General features: G+C 44.0%; 1 protein-coding gene across 1 annotated transcript in view; it reads left to right on the top strand.

The window, feature by feature from the left end:
- The window catches only part of tmbim1a (transmembrane BAX inhibitor motif containing 1a), an 81507-nt gene extending 62755 nt beyond the window's left edge, over positions 1–18752 (top strand). The window contains exons 9-12 of the mRNA XM_059967522.1: positions 132–219; positions 4001–4096; positions 11994–12047; positions 12927–18752. Of these exons, the coding sequence (XP_059823505.1) occupies positions 132–219; positions 4001–4096; positions 11994–12047; positions 12927–13070 (382 nt within the window). The 3' untranslated portion in view covers positions 13071–18752. The remainder of the gene's footprint in view (positions 1–131; positions 220–4000; positions 4097–11993; positions 12048–12926) is intronic.
- Positions 18753–19192: the final 440 nt, after the last annotated feature.

Below are 19192 nucleotides of genomic sequence, written 5' to 3'. Positions count from 1 at the left end.
TACTTGGTTATTATTTTATGTTGGTTTTTTTTCTGTATTACATATTGCATTGAACAGCTGCTGCTAAGTTAACAAATTTCACGTCACATGCCGGTGATAATAAACCTGATTCCGGTTTGTTTATTTTGCAGCTTCTACAGCACCAAGTCTGTTTTCCTCTGCTTGGGAATCACTGCCCTGGTGTGTCTGGGAGTCACTGTATTCTGCTTCCAGACAAAGGTGAGAGTGGTTGAGGGAGAGGGTGTCACATGAGGGTGAACTTGAAAGCCATGCTCTCTACTCACTGCAACCATAGACCGGAGATATAGGTACAGGAGCTTTAGATGCCACCACACCAGGTTCAGGAACAGTTATTACCCTCCAGCTATCAGGCTCCTGTTGATCAGAGATAGCGTCACGGCTGCAGAAAAGGAGGAGACATGGAAGGATTGTCTACTGAGTCTCTGTGGGTGGAAGTTAGGAACAGGAAAGGGTCAGTAACTCTACTGGGTTTTTTATAGACCACCTAATAGTAACAGGGACATCGAGGAGCAGATAGGGAGACAGATTCTGGAGAGGTGTAATAATAACAGGGTTGTCGTGGTGGGAGATTTTAATTTCCCAAATATCGATTGGCATGTCTCTAGAGCGAGGGGTTTAGATGGGGTGGAGTTTGTCAGGTGTGTTCAGGAATATGTAGATAAGCCTACAAGAGAAGAGGCTGTACTTGATCTGGTATTGGGAAATGAACCTGGTCAGGTGTCAGATCTCTCAGTGGGAGAGCATTTTGGAGATAGTGATGTTAAAATCTTGGCTAAAGTTTTGGCTTATAGATTAGAAACTGTTATTCCCTCTATTATCTCTGATGACCAAACTGGTTTTATTAAAAACCGTCTCCCTTTTTTTAACATTTGGCGTTTATTTAAAATTTTATATTCACCTCCAACTGGGATTCCTGAATGTGTTATTTCCCTCGATGCGGAGAAAGCATTTGATCGTATAGAGTGGAACTACCTTTTTGCAGTTTTAGAAAAATTTGACTTCGGTCAAAGTTTTATCTCTTGGATCAAATTGCTGTATTTGTGTCCTACTGCCTCTGTTTTAACTAATTTTCAGAAATCCCAGTTATTTAACCTCAAACGTGGCACCTGTCAGGGATGCCCTTTAAGTCCCTTTCTCTTTGACTTGGCAATAGAACCTTTGGCGATAGCATTTCGAAATTGTCCTGAATTGACCGGGATTTGGAGGGGGGTGGGGGTTGAGCATAAAGTTTCTCTTTATGCTGATGACTTATTACTCTTTCTCTCAAATCCGTCTACATCCTTACCTCCAATGTTTTCACTTCTTGACCAGTTTAGCCAGATCTCTGGCTATAAACTTAATTTACATAAGAGCAAACTTTTCTCAATTAATAAAGAAGCACAAGAATTAACATTTCGTGATCTCCCTTTTAAAGTAGTCCATAATCAATTTACCTATCTTGGGATTACAGTCACAAGGATGTTTAAAGATCTCTTTCGTGAAAATTTTGCCAATTTTTCATATACTATAAAACAGAGTCTGGTACAATGGTCACCTCTATCTATGTCTTTGGTAGGTCGTATTAATGTTGTTAAAAAGTATGTTCTCCCTAAACTTTTATACTTATTTCAATCAATCCCAATTTTTATTCCTAAATCCTTTTTTGATTCCTTAGACTCTATTATTTTGTCATATCTGTGGAAGCACTCTAGAATTAATAAAGTCTATCTCCAAAAACCTGAAGAAGAGGGTGGCATGGCTTTACCTAACTTTTGTTTATATTATTGGGCAGCCAATATACGTTGTGCGACCTTTTAGTCTTTTTTTCCTCGGCCAACCCGAGTGCCCTAACTGGATGGCGATGGAGTTGAGCTCCACTAAAGAATTATCTATCTCTGCACTTCTTGGCTCTGTACTCCCTAGTAGTTTGTCCAGATTAATAGTTAATCCTCTTGTTAGACACACTTTGCGTATATGGGCTCAGTTTAGGAAATTTTATGGTTTCCATGGTTTTTCAGTTTCCAGCCCTGTCGTACATAATCATCTTTTTTTTACCTACTACGTATGATTCAGCATTCCAGGTTTGGTATAGGAAGGGCATTAGACATTTTGGAGATCTTTTTATTGATAATCGCTTCGCTTCTTTTCAACAGCTCTCTGCTAAGTTCAATCTGCCCAATGCTCATTTTTTTAGATATCTCTAAATTAGACACTTTATTATTCCTTTAATTCCTAACTTCCCTGAAATGCCTGAGAAAAATGTTATGGACTTATTTCTTTCCATTAATCCACTAGGTAAAGGTTTAATATCAATTATTCGAGATAAATTAGCAACCTTACGACGTGCCCCTGTGGATAAAATTAAAATGGCATGGGAGCAGGATTTAAATTCCTCCTTATCTGATGAGACTTGGGACTCGATTCTCAAATCGGTTAATTCAACCTCTCTCTGTGCTCGCCATTGCCTTTTACAGCTTAAGATTGTTCATAGAGCCCATATGTCTAAATCTAAATTATCTCGATTTTACCCTAGCATTAGTCCGCTTTGTGATAAATGCAAAAGGGGCGAGGCCTCTCTCATTCATATGTACTGGTTTTGTCCCAGCTTGGAGAAATTTTGGAAAGATGTCTTCATAACGTTATTGTATATTCTGAATCACCACCTAGAACCAAACCCTTTAATTGCTTTGTTCGGTTTCTGGGGTGAGACATATTTACGTTTGAGTTCTACTAAGTGTCGAATATTATGTTTTGCCTCTCTCCTGGCTAGATGTTTAATCCTCCTTAGATGGAGAGATGTTGCCCCGCCCACGCATGCTCAATGGCTTAACGATATTATGGCCTGCTTGGACCTTGAAAAAGTTCATTATTCAGTTCTTAATTCGGATTTAAAGTTCCATAAGGTCTGGGGACCTTTTATTGAGTACTTTCATAACCTTCCTCCTAACTAAGGCTTTTTTTTCGGTCCCTTGCTTTCAGCTCCTTTTTCTTTTGGTAGCAGGCATTAATATCTTCTGTTGCTAAATGTATTCACAGTCTGGGAGTTTGATTGTCCTGATTTATATTCTCTATATTGTGTCGTGGTTGGTCTGGAGTTTTTTTTGTGTTGTGGGGTTGGGGAGGATACTAATTTTACTTGTCTTCAATTTGGGTGCTTTTTCAATTATCTTTCTTTGTATCAGATTGTTATTGTATGTTTATTTTTGCACTGTATCAATGTTCTTCATTTTGATCTGGGTTTTTTTTATCTGTAGTTATGTAGAAAATGTATTTAAAAAAAACTAATTAAAAAAAAGGTTTTCTATGTTTCTAACTTCACTCACCACAATTCTGAGAGGACTCTACAATCTATGTGGATTCACTTTCAAGTACTCCACAACTCATGGTCTCAATATTTTTTTTAATATTGTTGTATTTGCACAGTTTATCTTCCTTTTGCACATTTGTTTGCCAGTCTTTGTAGTTTTTCATTGATTCTAACTTACTTTCTTATATCGCTTCGAATGACCACAATAAAATGAAGCTGAGGATTGTATATAAGTGATATATAAGGACTATCAAAGTCCTTTGATAGTAAATTTGAATAACGAGATGGTGATTTGACGCTGTCAGGTTAGTGGAAAAGTGCAGGCACAGTCTACCATCACTTCAGGACAAAGAAGTGGGCAGGGAGATTGTTGCTGTGATTTACCCGCCCTGCAAGCTGCCCTTTTCCAGAACGTTCTTTCTGGAAGCTGCTATTTTCCCAAAGGACTCTATAGCTCATGTTCTCATCATCATCATCATCATCATTATTATTTTGTATTTGCAAAGTATGCCACTTTTTGCACATTGTATTTTGTCTTTGTGTGTAGTTTTTCATTGATTTTGTTGTATTTCTTTGTATCTATTGTGAATGCCTGCAAGAAAATGAATCTGCGTATAGTACGGTATATGGTGACTTGTGTGTACTTTGATAATAAATTTACTTTGAACTTTAATCATGGCCATTCCATTACAGGTGGATTTCACATCGTGCGGGGGTTTGTTCTGTGCTCTCGGAATTGGTCTGTTTGTCTCCGGGATCGTGATCACCATCGTCCTGTCGTTCCATTATGTACGTGAGAATGCGGGAGTGGTGTTGAGGGGGAAGTGGGTGGGGCCCTGATTTTATGTGGACAGGGTACAGGCAAGGGAGGAGGAGGGTAACAGTCTCAGAGATCCCGCAGGGAGCGAGTCTCCTCTTGGGTGGAGAATTCTGAATCAGAATAAGATCAGAAGACAGAGGAGCAAAATTAGGCCATTTGGCCCATTGAGTCTGCTCTGCCATTCCATCATGACTGATTTATTATCCTTCTCAACCCCATTTTTCCAGCCTTCTACCCATAATCTTTGACATCCTCACTATCAACCTCTGCTTTTAATATAGCCGGCAACTTGGCCCACAACTGGGTGTGATGGTGAAATTCCACCTGACTAAATAAAGTACCTCCCCACTTCTGTTCCAAAGGGACCGCCTTCTAGTGTGAGGCTGTGCCCTCATATCACTGATATATGCCGTGAAATTTTGCAGCAGCAGTACAGTGCAACACATAAATCTAATAGAAATATATAAAAAGCATGAAATTAATGCAAAAATAGAGCAAAAATAGTGAGGTGGTGTTTGTGGGTTCATTCTCCATTTAGAAATCTGGTGGCGGAGGGGAAGAAAGGGAAGGAGAAAGGACTCCGGGAGAGATGATGGGCAGGCGATAGGAACAGAAGGGGTAAGAGAAGAGCCAGAATAAGGAAGTGGGGGGGGGGGGGGAATTACCATAAGTTTGAGAAATCAGTGCTGATGGTCAGATGGTAGGGTACCCAGACAAAATAGGAGGAGTTGCTTCTCCAACCTGACTGTGGCCTCATTGTAGCAGTAGAGAGATTTGTGGACTAGTGTGCCAGGGTAAGAATGGGAAGATGAATTAAGAGCAAATGTTCGTGACAAAGCAGTCCCTCGGTGTCTCACCGATGTAGAGGAAGCTCAGAGTACAGTAGATGACCCTCAACCGGCAGGGCAGTTTGAGGCCCTGGGTGGTGGTGAAAGGAGGCACAGAACTGCTCCCACTTAAAGGAACGATAAGTGGATAAGGGGGTCATGTAGACAGCGATTGCTAATGAAAGGAAAACGAGGGGAAGGGAAAAATGTACTGAGTGTTGTGATCCTGTTGAAGGTGGTGGAAGTTGCAGAGAATGAGGACATGTGTAAGATGCGGTGAGGGTGGAAGTCCGGAAAATGGAAGAGGTGAGGCTGGGAGCAGTATCGATGGTGGAGAAAGGGAAACTCTGTTCACTGAAGGAGGAGGACATCTCTAATGTTCCCAAAAGAAAAGTGTCATTCTGGGAGTAGATGCGGTGGAGACAAAGGAATTGAGAGGATGGAATGGTAGTACAAGTGACAGGGTGGGAAGAAGAGTTTTGGCCGGTGGCCTTTCTGGACATTGGATGCTTGGGTCTTCAATCAGGTTCATTGCCCGAGGATAAAAGGCAGCAGCACGTTGCGGTGACAAGAGAGCCTTGACCAGTGACCAGTCAGCATTTGGGATTGATTAGTAACAGCAATGCAATTAAAGGAGGCCAGGGGTAAGCACAGCGGCCGTACTCTGTGTGGACATCGTCAGAGTGGTGATCTTGAGCTTTCGCTCTTCGAGGCTTCAGCCGAGAAAGCAAAGGAACGAAAATCTCAGGTTTTTTTTCCTGCTTTGTATCTGCTCAGCTAGGACAGTAGAGAATCCAGGCAGGATATTTGAGTGCTCCTCTTGCGGGATGTGGGAAGGCAGGGCGACTACAACTGCAAGAAGTGAATCCAGCTGCAGTGTCTAACAATCCGCATTAAGGAGTTGGAGCTGGAACTGGATGAACTCCAGATCATTCGGGAGGCTGAGAGGGTGATAGATAGGACATGCAGAGAGGTAGTTACACTGAAGGTGCAGGACACAGGGAACTGGGTAACAGTCTGGAAGAGGAAAGGGGTTAGTGACCCAGTGCAGAGTACCCCTGTGGTCACCCCCCTCAACAACAGGTATATCACTTTGGATACTGTTGGGGGGGGGGGGGGAAGGGAGGCTGGGATGACCTAACAGGAAAGTCATAGAGGTTGTGTCTCTGGCACTGAGTCTGCCTCTGACTCAGAGGAGAATTGGGGAGAAGAGGCATGCTATGGTGTTAGGGGATTCATTAGGGAAACAGACAGGAGGTTCCTTGGTGAGAACAAGATTCCCAAAAAGTCTGTTGCCTTCTGGGTGCCAGGATCCGAGATATTTTGGGTCGAGTCCTCAGCATTCTTAAGTGGGATGGTGAACGGCCATAAGTCGTGGCCCATGTAGATACCAATGACATGGGTAGGATTAGTGATGAGGTTCTGCATAGGGAGTTCAGGGAGTTTAGTGCAAAGTTAAAGGGATGGACCTCCAGGGTTGTGATCTCAGGATTGCTACATGTGGTAGTGAGGCCAGACCAGGAAGATTATACAGTTTAATACGTGGCTAAGGAGTTAGTGTAGGAGGGTGTCAGGTCCTTGGATCACTGGGTTCTCTTCCAGGGAAGGTGGGACCTGTACAGAAGGGATGGTTTGCACCTGAACTGGAGGGGGACTAGTATCCTAGAGGGAAGGTTTGTTAATGCTGCACAGTGGGGTTTCATCTAGAGTTGCTCGGGAATGGGAACCAGAGTGCCAGAACAGTTAGTGGAGAGGTTGTGGAGACATGTTGGTAACACCTCAAACAAAGTTAGTAATCAAAAGGTTGAGTGTGGTGTGACTAGAGTCCTGAGCTGCCTGTATTTCAATGCAAGAAGCACCGTAGGAAAGGAGGATGATAGTGCTGAAGATGAGGTAGCTGGTTTACAAACAGAGGCAATGTGTAGTGAAAAGAGGCTGTTGACAGGGCAAAATTGCAGTCAGCAGGATGAGTTGCAACGTAAAATGTGGCAAAATCATAAAGACTGAATACAGGACTGAAGGGATTGTGTCTGAATGCGCACAGTATACGGAATAAGGTAGATGAACTTGCAGTACCGTTGCAGATTGGCGGGTATGATGTTGTAGGCATCTCTGAATCATGGCTGGAAGGTCATAGCTGGGAGCTTAACGCCCAAGGATACACATTGTATCAAAAGGACAGGCAGGAAGGCAGAGGGGGTGGTGTTGCTCTGTTGGTAAAAAATGAAATCAGATCATTAGAAAGAGGTGACAGAGGGTCAGAAGCTGTTGAATCATTGTGGATAGAGCTAAAGAACTGCAAGGGTAAAAGGACCCTGATGGGAGTTGTATACAGACCCCCAAACAGGAGTAAGGATGGGGTTTACAAATTACAATGGGAGATAGAAAATGCATGCCAAAAGGGCAATGTTAAATAGTCATGGGGGACTTCAATATGGGAAAATCAATATTGGGAAAATCACGTTGGTGCAAGCTTCCAGGAGGGTGAATTTCTAGAGAGCCAATGAGATGGCTTTTTAGAGCAGCTCGTGGGAGCCCACGAGGGGATCGGCTATTCTGGATTGGGTGTTGTGCAATGAACCAGATTAGAGAGTTTAAGGAAAAAAAGACCCTTGGAACACGTGATTGTAATGTGATGGAGTTCACCCCGAAATTTGAGAAGTGGCTAAGGTCAGATATATCAGTGTTATAGTGGACTAAAGGGAATTACAGAGGCATGAAAGTGGAGTTGGCCAGTATTGATTGGCAGGGATGACAGCAGAGCAGCAATGGCTGGAATTTCTGGAAGCAATTTGGAAGGCACAGGACATATACATCCCAAAGAGGAGGAATGATTGTGAAGGAAAGATGACACAACCATGGCTAACAAGAGAAGTCAAAGCCAACATAAAAGCCAAAGAGAGGGCATATAATAGAGCAAAAATTAGTGGGGAGTTAGAGGATTGGGAAGCTTTTCAAAATGAACAGAACATAACTGAAAAGGTCATTAAGAAGGTAAAGATGGAATACGAAAGTAAGCTAGCCAATAATATTAAAGAGGATACCAAAAGTTTCTTCAGATACATAAAATGTAAAAGAGAGGCAAGGGTGAATATTGGACCTCCAGAAAACGATGCTGGAGATATAGTAATGGGGGACCAGGAAGTGGCAGACGAACTGAATAAGTATTTTGCATCAGTCTTCACTGTGGAAGACACTAACAGTATGGTGGAAGTTCCGGGTGTCAGAGTTCATGAAGTTAACATACCAGGAGAGAAGGTTCTCGGGAAACTGAAATAGTCTGAAGGTTGATAAGTTATCTGTACCAGATGGTGTACACCCCAGAGATCTGAAAGAAGGTGGCTGAGGAGACCCTGGAGGCATTAGTTATGATCTTTCAAGAATCACTAGATTCAGAATAGTTCTAGAAGACTGGATAATTGCAAATGTCGCTGCACTCTTCAAGAGGCAGAAGAAAGGAAACCATAGGCCATTTAGCCCGTCCTCAATGGATGGGAAGATGTTAGAGGCTGAGGTCTCAGGGTACTTGGAGGCACATGATAAAATAGTTACTCAGCATGATTTTGAGGGAAAATATTGCCTGCCAAATCTGTTGGAATTCCTTGAAGAAATAACAAGCAGGGTAGACAAAGGATGTTGTGTACTTGGTTACTCAGAAGGCCCTTGACAAAGTGTTGCACATGAGGCTGCTTAACAAGCTATGAGCCCATAGATAAAGCAGTGGCTGATTGGCAGGAGGCAAAGGGAGGCTAGCTGCCAGTGACTAATGGTGCTCCACAGGGGTCTGATTATTTTTACATTATATGTCAGTGGCTTTGTTGCAAAGTTTGCAGCCAATATCAAGATAGGTGGAGGGGCAGGTAGTTTTGAGGAAGTAGAGAAGCTACAGAAGGGCTTGGGATAATGGGTAAAGAAATGGCAGGTTGAATGCAGTGTCAGGAAGTGAATGGTCATGCACTTTGGTAGAAGTAATGAAAGGATTGACTATTTTCTAAATGAAGAGAAAGTACAGAAAAATGAGGTGCAAAGGAACTTGGGAGTCCTTGTGCAGGATTCTCTAATGTGCAGGTTGAGTCTGTGGTGAGGAAGGCAAGTGCAATGTTGGCATTCACGAGAATATAAAAGCAAGGATGGAATGTTGAAATGTTACAGAACACTGGTGCGGTCTCACTTGGAACGTTGTGAGTAGGTTTGTGCCCCTTAGAAAGGATGAGCTGAAATTGGAGAAGGGGTTCAAAGGAGGTTCACGAGAATGATTCCAGGATTGAATGACTTGTCATATGACGAGTGTTTGGCGACTCTGGGCCTGTGTTCACTGGAATTCGGAAGAATGAGGGGGACCTCACTGAAACCCATCAAATGGTGAAAGGCCTCGATAGAGTGGATGTCGGGAGGATGTTTCCTCTGGTGGAAGACCCCAAGACCAGAGGACACAGTCTCAGAATAGAGGGGCATCCTTTTAGAATGGAGATGAGGAGGAATTTCTTTAGCCAGAGAATGGTGAATCTGTGGAATTCTTTGCCACAGGCAGTTATGGAGGCCAAATCTCCATAAGGCAGAGGTTGATAGATTCTTGATTCGTCGAGGCATGAAGGGATGCAGGGAAAAGGCAGGCGATAGGGTCTGAGAGGAAAATTGAATCAGCTATGATGAAATGGCAGAGCAGACTCAATGGGCCAAAATGGCCTAATTTTGCTCCTATATCTTATGGTCTTGTGAAAGTAGTCAAGATAGCTGTGAGAGTTTCTAGTTCTGTAAAACGTATCAGTTTGACTCCAAAGATAGAAACGGAGATCGCGGAAAGGGGGAGAGATGTCAGAGATGGAGGAAGTAAATGTGAGAGCAGGGTGGAAGTTGGAGGAAAAAAATTGATGAAATGGACGAGCTCAGCAAGGGTGCAGACAGCGGCACAAGGAGGGTGATAGTGAAAAGAGTAAGAAGACCATGGGACATCGGAGCAGAATTAGGCCATTCGGACCATCGGGTTTGCCCCACCATTCCACCACGGCTGATTTATTACCCTCAATCCCCATTCCTTTTCTCCAACTCTTCCTATGATGCTCGTCAGTTTAATCAACTTTACCTTCAACTTCCACTCCGACCTTGCATTCACTTCATCCATTTCTGAGACCTCTCTCCCCTTTCTTGATCTGTTTCCATTTTTGGGGACAAACTGTCTACTGATAACTTATAAACCTACTGACTCTCATTGTACCTTTTCCCTGTTCATTTGCCTCCCTTGTATCTGTTCCCAGGATGACGCTTTCCTTTCCAGAACATCAGAGATGTCTACGTTCCTCCATGAATGAGGTTTCCCTTCCTCCACCATTGAAACTGCCCTCACCTGCAACCCTTCTATTTCCCAGACAACTACACTCACCCCATCTTCCCGCCATCATAAAAGGGATGGAGTTCCTCTTGTCCTCACCTACCACCCCATAGTCTTCACATCCAGCACATCATTCTTGGCAATTTCTGCCATCTTCAATGGGAGCATACCACCAAATACATCTTTACTTCCACCCACTACCTGCTTTTCGTAGGAATTGGTCCCTCTGTTATACCCTTGTCCATTCGCCCCTCCCCACTAATCTCCCTCCTGGCACTTACCCCTGCTAGTGGAAGAAGCATTACACCTGCCTGTTCACCCCCTCCCCCAGCTCCATTCTAGGCTCCAAACAATCCTTCCAGCTGAGGTAACAATTCACCTGCAAACCTGTTAAGGTTTTCTACTTTATCCGATGCTCCCATTGTGGCCTCCTCTACACTGGTGAGACTCAAGTGAGTCTCCATCCACAACAAGCAGGATTTCCCGGTGGCCAATCATTTTAACTATAATCCCCATTCCCATTCCAACATGGCCTCTGCTATGCTACAATGTGGCTGCTCTCAGATTGGAGGAGCAACACCTCGTATTCCATCAGGATGGTCTCCAGCCTGAAGGCCTGAACATCAATGTCTCTAACTTCCAATAATTCCCCCCCCCCATTCCTCCTTCCCTCTTTTCTATTCCCTGTTCTGGCACCCCTCTTCCCTTTTCTCTTCTCCTCACTTGCCTAACACCTCCCCTGCATTCCTCCTCCTTTCCTTTTCCCCATGGTGCCCCCTTCTATCAGATTACTTCTTTTTAGACCCTGAGACCAACGTTGTACTCCATCTGCCAGACCCTCGCCCACTCACTTAACCTGTCTATATATCTCTCTGCAGACTCTTATCTTCTACACAATTTGCTTTTCCACTCAATTTAGTGTCATCAGCAAGATATACTGCACGGTCCCGTCTTCCAGATTGTTAATGTACATCATCAACAGACTATAAGTCTGTTCATAAGAGCAGAATTAAGCTATTTGAGTCTGCTCCACTTTTCAATCTTGGCTTATTTATTATCCCACTCAATACCATTCTTCTGCCTTCTCTTTGTAACCTTTGACCCCCTTACTAATCAAGATCTTATCAACCTCTAAATACTGTATATCCAATGACTTGGCTTCCAAGCAGTCTGTGGCAATGAATTCCAGGGATTCGCTGGCCTTCAACTATCTCTGTTTGAAATGTACGTCCTTCTATTCTGAGGCAGTTGCTGTGGTCCTAGACACCTCCGGGATAAGAAACTTCTTCTCCACATCCACTCTATCTAGTTCTTTCAACACTCAGCACATTTCAATGAAATTCCCCTCATCTTTCTAAACTCCAGCGAGTGCAGGCCCAGAGCCATCAATTACCCCTCGTGCATTAACCCTTTCATTTCTGTGATCATTCTGAACCCCCGAGGTCAGCTGAGACTCGGTAGTGGTGCACGGTCGCGATGACATTGAAGTACTGTGATTCTCCCAGTGACGGTGTTCCTGCGGTGCTGTTGAGGAGGGCCACCCCTGGCTTTGGCCCGACGATAATGAAGTAAGAGTCAGGAAGGCAGTCTGTGGGTGGTGGTGGTGCTTCCATGTTCCTGTTGCCCTTCCTGAGTGAGAGGCCGTGGTTTGTGACTGCTACCGTTTAATACTGAACTTTGGAATAACCTGCTTGTTCTGGGTTTCTGCAGGTTCCATGGCTCCACACGGTGTACGCTGCAATCGCTGCCATCGTCTTCACCCTGGTGAGTGATGCCGTCTTGTCATTGAGTCTTACCCCTGACTTGCTCCCCAGGGTCCGACACAGAGTGACGTTCCCTCCACACCGTCCCATCACACACTCCCAGGGTCAGACAGAGTGAAGCTCCCTCCACATCGTCCCATCACTCACTCCTGGGGTCCAACACAGAGTGACGTTCCCTCCACACTGTCCCGTCACTCACTCCCCGGGTCCAACACAGAATGACGTTCCCTCCACACCGTCCCATCACACACTCCTGGGGTCAGACACAGAATGACGTTCTCTCTACACCGTCCCATCACACACTCCTTTTTTTTTATTACAAAATCCTTTATTACAAATTTCGGTGCTATACAATATATACAAAACAGTGGCAAACACAATTACTGCACTACAAATAGACAATAGACATTACACCAGAATGTTGCCATCCCTATCCACGATGCCATTTACACCCCGCGGAGCCCAACGGTCACGTAACTCCTCCAAGGCCGCTGTGGACTGCGCGTGTTCCTTTTCAATAGTCACCCGGGCACGAACATACCCCCTAAACATTGCCAGGCAGTCTGCCCGGGGAGATCCTCCCGCCACCCGTTTCCAAGACCCACGGATGGCGGATTTCGCCAGCCCCAGGAGCAAGTTGACTAGGGTTAAATAGGTAGGTTGCTGGGTGATGCAGCCTGTAGGGCTGGAAGGGCCTTCAAGGGCTGTATCTACAAATAAATAAAATGTTAAAAATCCTCCCATATTCTCCTCCAGTCACCTTCGTATTGGCCATTTCTGCCCTTTTGCTTCTCCTCGTTCCTATTCTCTCACCTCCACCTCTCCCTCCCACCACCAGCCCCTCATTAATTGCCTCTCTCATCCTCTTCCTCTCTTGTAGTTCTTGGCATTTGACACCCAGTTGATCCTGGGGAACCGACGACACTCTATCAGTCCAGAGGAGTACGTCTACGGTGCTCTGCGGCTGTACACAGACATTGTGAACATCTTCATCAACCTTCTTCAGCTGTTTGGCTCCAGATAATGGCGGAGGGAGAGGCTGTGACCCCACCCTCTCTCCACCTCTCCCTTGTGTAAAATAGTCCACTGCGTCTCAGGTTAGGTTAGGCTATTGGTCCTGTTGCTGGAGTTCCCAGTGTCACGGGAAGGGTGTCCCTCTCACCCGCTCGCCCTCCAATGCTGTAAATAGAAGGTTTCGGAAACACTCTGATGGCTGGGCAGCCTTTGTGAAGAAGGAAAGAGAACGAATGTTTCAGGTCAATGGGTTCCACTACAGGTTAAGTCTGGTTTATTTACTTTAGGCCAGCCTTTCCAGTTCTGACCCAAAACACAGAAGGTAGAACTGTACCGTGCGGTACAGGCCCTTCGAACCTGTGTACCCTTCGGGTGCTCTGCTTTCCTCCCACAGTCCAATGATGTACTGGTTACTAGGTTAATTGGTCAGTGTTAATTGTCCTGTGATTAGGCTAGGGTTAAATAAGTGGGTTGCTGGGTGAATCGGCATGTTGATCCATTTATTTTTCTATCAATCAGTCAATCAATAAATAAACATACTCCATAATCAATCTAACCTCTCCCTCCTACACAGTGCCATAGCCTCCCTTTTTATCTATGTGCCTGAATCTCTTCAATGTCCCTATTGTATCAACCTCTACCACTACCCCTACCTTGGCAACAAATGCCGCTCACCCAAACCTTAAAAGTACAGTAAATTTATTTATTATGAAAGTACATATATGCCACCACATACTACCCAGAGATTCATTTTCTTATGCACATTCACAGTAGATACAAAGAAACACGATACAATCAATAAAAAATACTGTTGTGTAGCTGTTAGCACAATGCTATCACAGCTCAGGGCGTCAGTGTTTGGGGTTCAGTTCCAACGTTTGTACGTTCCTCTGGGTGCTCCAGTTTCCTCGCAGATTCTGAAGAAGTACTGGTTAGTAGGTTAGTTGGTCACTGTAAATGGTCCTGTGATGAGGACAGGGTTAAATAGGTTGGCTGCTAAGTGGTGTGACTCGTTGGACCAAAGGGCCCGTTTTGTCCTGTATCTCTAAGTTAGTAAATGAAAATAAATTTTTAAAACTTCCCACAAGCGAAGATGGACAAACATCCAGTGTGGAAAAGAAGACAAACTGTGCAAATACAAAGTGAATTTAAAGTTTCTGACCCTGCCCACCTCCAGTCCCCTAATGAGGACTGGCTCATGGATTTCTACTTCCCTCTTCCTGAAGTCAATAATCAGGTTTTGCTGACGTTGAGTGAGAGGTTGTCATTGTGGCACCAATCAGCCAGACTTTAGGTCTCCTTCCTCTGTGCCGATTCATCATCACCTTTGATTCGGCCAACTTCAGCCACATCAGTGACGCCGTAAACAAACTTAACAATGGTTTTGCAGCTGTGCTTAACCTCCGAGCCATAACTGTAAAGCAATTAGAGCTGGAGGCTGAGCACAGCACCCAGTGGTGCACCTGTGCTGATGGAGGTCGTGGAGATGTTGTTGCCGATCTGACCTGACTGGGGTCTGCAAGTAAGGGAACTGAGGATCCAATTGTACAAGGAGGTATCGAGGCAAAAGTCTTGGTTTATTGATTAGTTTTGAGGGGATGATAGTGTTGAATGTGGAGTTACAGTCTATGAAGAGCATCCTGATGTATCCATCTTCCCTGTCCAGATGTCCTAGGGTTGAGTGAAGAGTCTGTTGTGATGGTAGGCAAATTGGAATGGATGCAAGTTGCTCCTAAGGCAGGACTTGGTATGCTTCATGACCAATCTCTCAAAGCACTTAATCACAGTGCATGTTCTTCCTAAATGTTCTTCTACTCATCTTACACACTTCCAGGTGTTCTTACAGTCAACCATTTATGGAGTGGAGAGTCTCCTTTATCCCCAACATTTGTTATCTTGATGATCCGGGGGGGGGGGGGCAAATGGATTATTCTGATGCAAGCCGAGGGAGATTCCAATCTTCCTTGCCCTCCCTGGAATCCCTCATGCAAGGATGTCATACTGAGGCCTGATAAGGCACTTGGAGTATTTTGAGCAGTTTTGTGCTGAAGAAAGATGTGCTGGCATTGGAGAAGGTTCAGAGGAGGTTCACAAGAATAATCCCAGGAATGAAAGGGTTAACATATGAGGAATGGTTTATGACTCTGGAACTACACTCGCTGGAGCTCAGAAGAATGAGGGCGAATCTCATTGAAACCTATTTTATACTGAAAAACCTAGACAGAATGCGTGTGGGGAGGATGTTTCTTTTAGTGGGGGAATCGAGGACCACAGCGCACAGCTTCAGAATGCAAGGACGTCCCTTTAGAACAGAGATGAGGAATTTCTTCAGCCAGAAGGTGGTGTTCTTTCCACCTGTGCTCACGGAGCCTGTGTATTTGGGTATAAAGAAGGGGTTGGTAGGTTCTTGATTTGTAAGGGCACCAAAGGATACAGGGAGAAGGCATGAGAATGGGGTTGAAAGGGAAAGTAAATGATAGAACAGACTTGATAGGCCAACTTATCTAATTCTGCTCCTGTGTCTTATGAATGTAATTGGGCTGCATAAGCTTGTTGGGCCAGAAGGGCCGGCTGCAGTACTGTATTTCAAAATAAAAATAATTGTGGGGGGAACTGGAGCAGCTGGGGAAACGTACAAACTCCACACAAACGGTACCCAGGGTCAGGGTTGAACCTGTCTTGAGCGCTGTGAGGCAATAGTTCTCCCATCTGTGTGACCGCAATCAGACATTTATAACCACAAGTACGTTCAAGTTTATTGTCATCTGACTGTACAACCAAATGAAACAACATTCCTCCGGACCACGGTGCACCCACATGTAGCACACAAAACAAAATATTACCATAAATAAGTTCATAAAATATAGTTCAAAATGTAGTGCATGGCACAAGCAAACAGTACAGTGAAGAGTAAACAGCTCACCGTCCTTAGGGACGAGACCTCGGTGCTGGCAGGGTACTCATTAGTCTCACAATCCGAGGGAAGAAGCTGTCCTCGTCTTGATGCTCCTGTACCTCCTTCCTGATGGTAGTGGGTCAAAGAGATTGGTGATAGGAATCCTCAACAATGCCTCGGGTCCTTCATGTAAAACACACCTGATAAATGTCACAAATCAGGGGGAGAGAACCTAGTGATCCTCTTGGCAGTTTTTAACCACCCTACTGTTGACGTTACGATGGAAGGAAGATCATCGTCATGTTCATTGCAAGTTTTGATTGCACCCGTGCTGTGAGGCAGTGTTTCGTTTAGCTGTGTTGTGACTGGAACTGGACATTGTGTAACTATTGCTTTGCTTTCCTGATTTTCATCTGATGATGGAAGGAAGAGCGTCATCAAGTTTACTGCAAGCATAGACTGATACTGCTTTTTTTAACTTTATTTACCAGTGCTGGAAATCTGTATAATATTGTATTAAATATTATTGATAATAACGATTAGATTTATTTGTCACATACACATTACAACATTTAGCATCAACAACCAGCACAGGATGTGCTGGGAGCAGCCTGCAAGTATCACCATGCTCCTGGAGCCAGCATACCAAGTCCACGTCTTCTGTGTTACGGAATGCCGTAACTGGATAACTTACCAGCAAAGACAGAGAGGTCCGTTGAAGTCTGATGTCACTATTTTCAAACGTTTTTATTTATAAAGGGGCACAAAAGTAAGGTTAATGCAAACATTCAGATAATGCACATCACCAATACGCAATCTAAAGCGCGGGTATAGTCATAATCATCATTAAGAAGTAATCTCAGCTGTTGTCTAGGGGATAATATTTTTTTGTCCATTGGAAATATAAAAAAGTCACTCAGAAAGTCTGCAGGCCTCAGCCCTTTGAAAATCGCTGGGTTTCATGTGGGGCGACCGAGAGAGAGAGATTGGGGAGAAGAGAAAGAACTTGCCGAGTCTTGATGAGGCTTCCGTGAAATCAGGGGAGCGTTGGTTCCCTCTCCCCGATGTTAGTTAAAAGCGGTTTTCCGTGATTCCAGCCACAAATTCCAATCCCGGAATCTAACGCACGTGGCTTCTTTCAGAATGGCTTCCCGCTGCTGCGGGATCACTCGCTCGTGTCTTCTTGGTGCGTCTGAGGGGGCTGTCCCCCTGAGAATCCCCTTTATACTTCCTCATGGGGTCGCAGGTGTCAATCAGGTTGGGATGATGTAATCTCTCTCTCAACCAGCCCACCTTGCCCGAGGGCTTTTCACGTGGTCTCCATGAGACGATAGTCACTGTCGTCGTCTTCTGCATCCCGGGTGGGACGTGCAATTTGGCACATTTCTCTCTCTCTCTCTCCGACTGGGTCTACTGACCCCCCCCCCCCCCAACGGGTGCTCGTGCGATTCTCACAAAGGAGGGGGCTGGGATCATAACATTGGAATGTGGGAGAAACTGGAACACCTGGAGGAAACTGGTGTGAATATGGGAAGCTCCTAACAGACAACAGCGGGAATTGAACCCCAGTCACGATTGTTGCACTGTAAAGCATTACGCTAATATGCTGCCCTTGGTATTTACAGGTTGTCGTAGATATGTTGAAATTTGCTTTTATACTGAAGCATTACAATATGTAGAGGTATTTCACAGGAGCACTGAGAAGATATTTGGGTGTGTGATCTCATTGAAACCCTCCAAATCCAGGAAGAGTTAGATGGAGTGGATGTTTCCTATAGAGGGAGTGTCTAAGACCAGGGCCATAGCCTCGTAAGAGAAGGGGATCCCTTTAGAATAGGGATGCTTGAGGACCTGGGCAGATCAGGCAGCATCTATAGAGAGGAATAAATATTTGACGTTCCAGTCTGACACAGTTCATCAAAATGTGTATCTTTTCATCCTTGTGGTCTACTGCACTCAATTTGTTCATATCCCCATGAGGACTCTTCACAACCGCATCACTTTCCCATCGAGATCTGAATCATTAGTGAACTCGTAAATGTTCTCCTCAGCCAACTCATAAGTGCAGGTTATGGTGTCGTTTGTTTCCCCATCAGTTCCAGGCTGCCCGTTTGATGATCTGTTCATTCCTTTTCTACCTGTTAACCAGATTCAGATGCAGATTCACTTATTTTTCACGCGTACATCAAAATATATAAAGTGAAATGTGTGTTTTGCGTTAACAAGAGATTAAGATAAAAGAACCCTTGGGACTTGCACAAACCTCTGACGCCGGGACTCGCCAACCCAAAGGGTCACTGGCCCTCGTGCGTCCTTGCACATGGACCTCCATTCTCAGGACTCGCTGACCAGGGAGGACTCAGCAACCTGCAGAATTACCATCCCTTGAGAACAGAGCCCTTTTACCCTTTACTCTGTTACCCCTAGTAAGAACTTTATAAAAAGAGTTGAACTTCAAATGGAGATCAGTTTGCTATTATCCTCTTCGATTGAAAATCAGCTAATTAAATCTAGGACTCAGTTTTATATACATGGGGACAAATCTGGTAAATTATTGGCTAACCAATTGAAAACTGCTTTGGTTAAACGGCAGATTATTAAGATTCGTAAATGAGATGGCACTTTGACGATTGATCATAAAGAGATAAATAAAGCTTTTCAAGATTTTTATAATTCTCTATATCAATCAGAATTTTCTGATGATTCTTCTATAATGGATGAATTTTTAAGGAAATTGAATATCCTAAAATTAACAACTGAGGATTGTGTATCATTAGATGCACCCATTACAGAAACTGAAATAAAGGAGGCTATTTTTTCAATGAATTCAGGTTAAGCCCCCGGTGCAGATGGTTATACTGCAGAATTCTTTAAATCTTTTTTTTCTTCTGAACTCTCTCCTTGGTTATGTAAAATTTTAAAGGATGCATTAACTGTAGGTAAACTACCACAATCTTTTTTATGATGCCTCCATTTTTTAAATTCTTAAAAAAGATAAAGACCCTACTGAATGTGCATCATATCAGCCTACATCTTTGCTGAATACGGATTCTAAGATTTTTACCAAAATTTTGGCCACTAGACTGGAAAATATATTACCTCAAATTATTTCTGAGGATCAGACTGGATTTATTAAAAATTGTTACTCTTCTTTTATCATTAGAAAATTAATTTTATAGCTTATTCTCCTTCATCTAAAATCCCAGAATGTGTCATTTCCTTAGATGCTGAAAAAA

The sequence above is a fragment of the Hypanus sabinus genome, chromosome 4 (genome assembly GCF_030144855.1).
Source record: "Hypanus sabinus isolate sHypSab1 chromosome 4, sHypSab1.hap1, whole genome shotgun sequence".
NCBI classification, from domain to species: Eukaryota; Metazoa; Chordata; class Chondrichthyes; order Myliobatiformes; family Dasyatidae; genus Hypanus; species Hypanus sabinus.
Note: the sequence above shows the minus strand (reverse complement) of the source record. Positions and strands in the feature narration are given on the sequence as shown.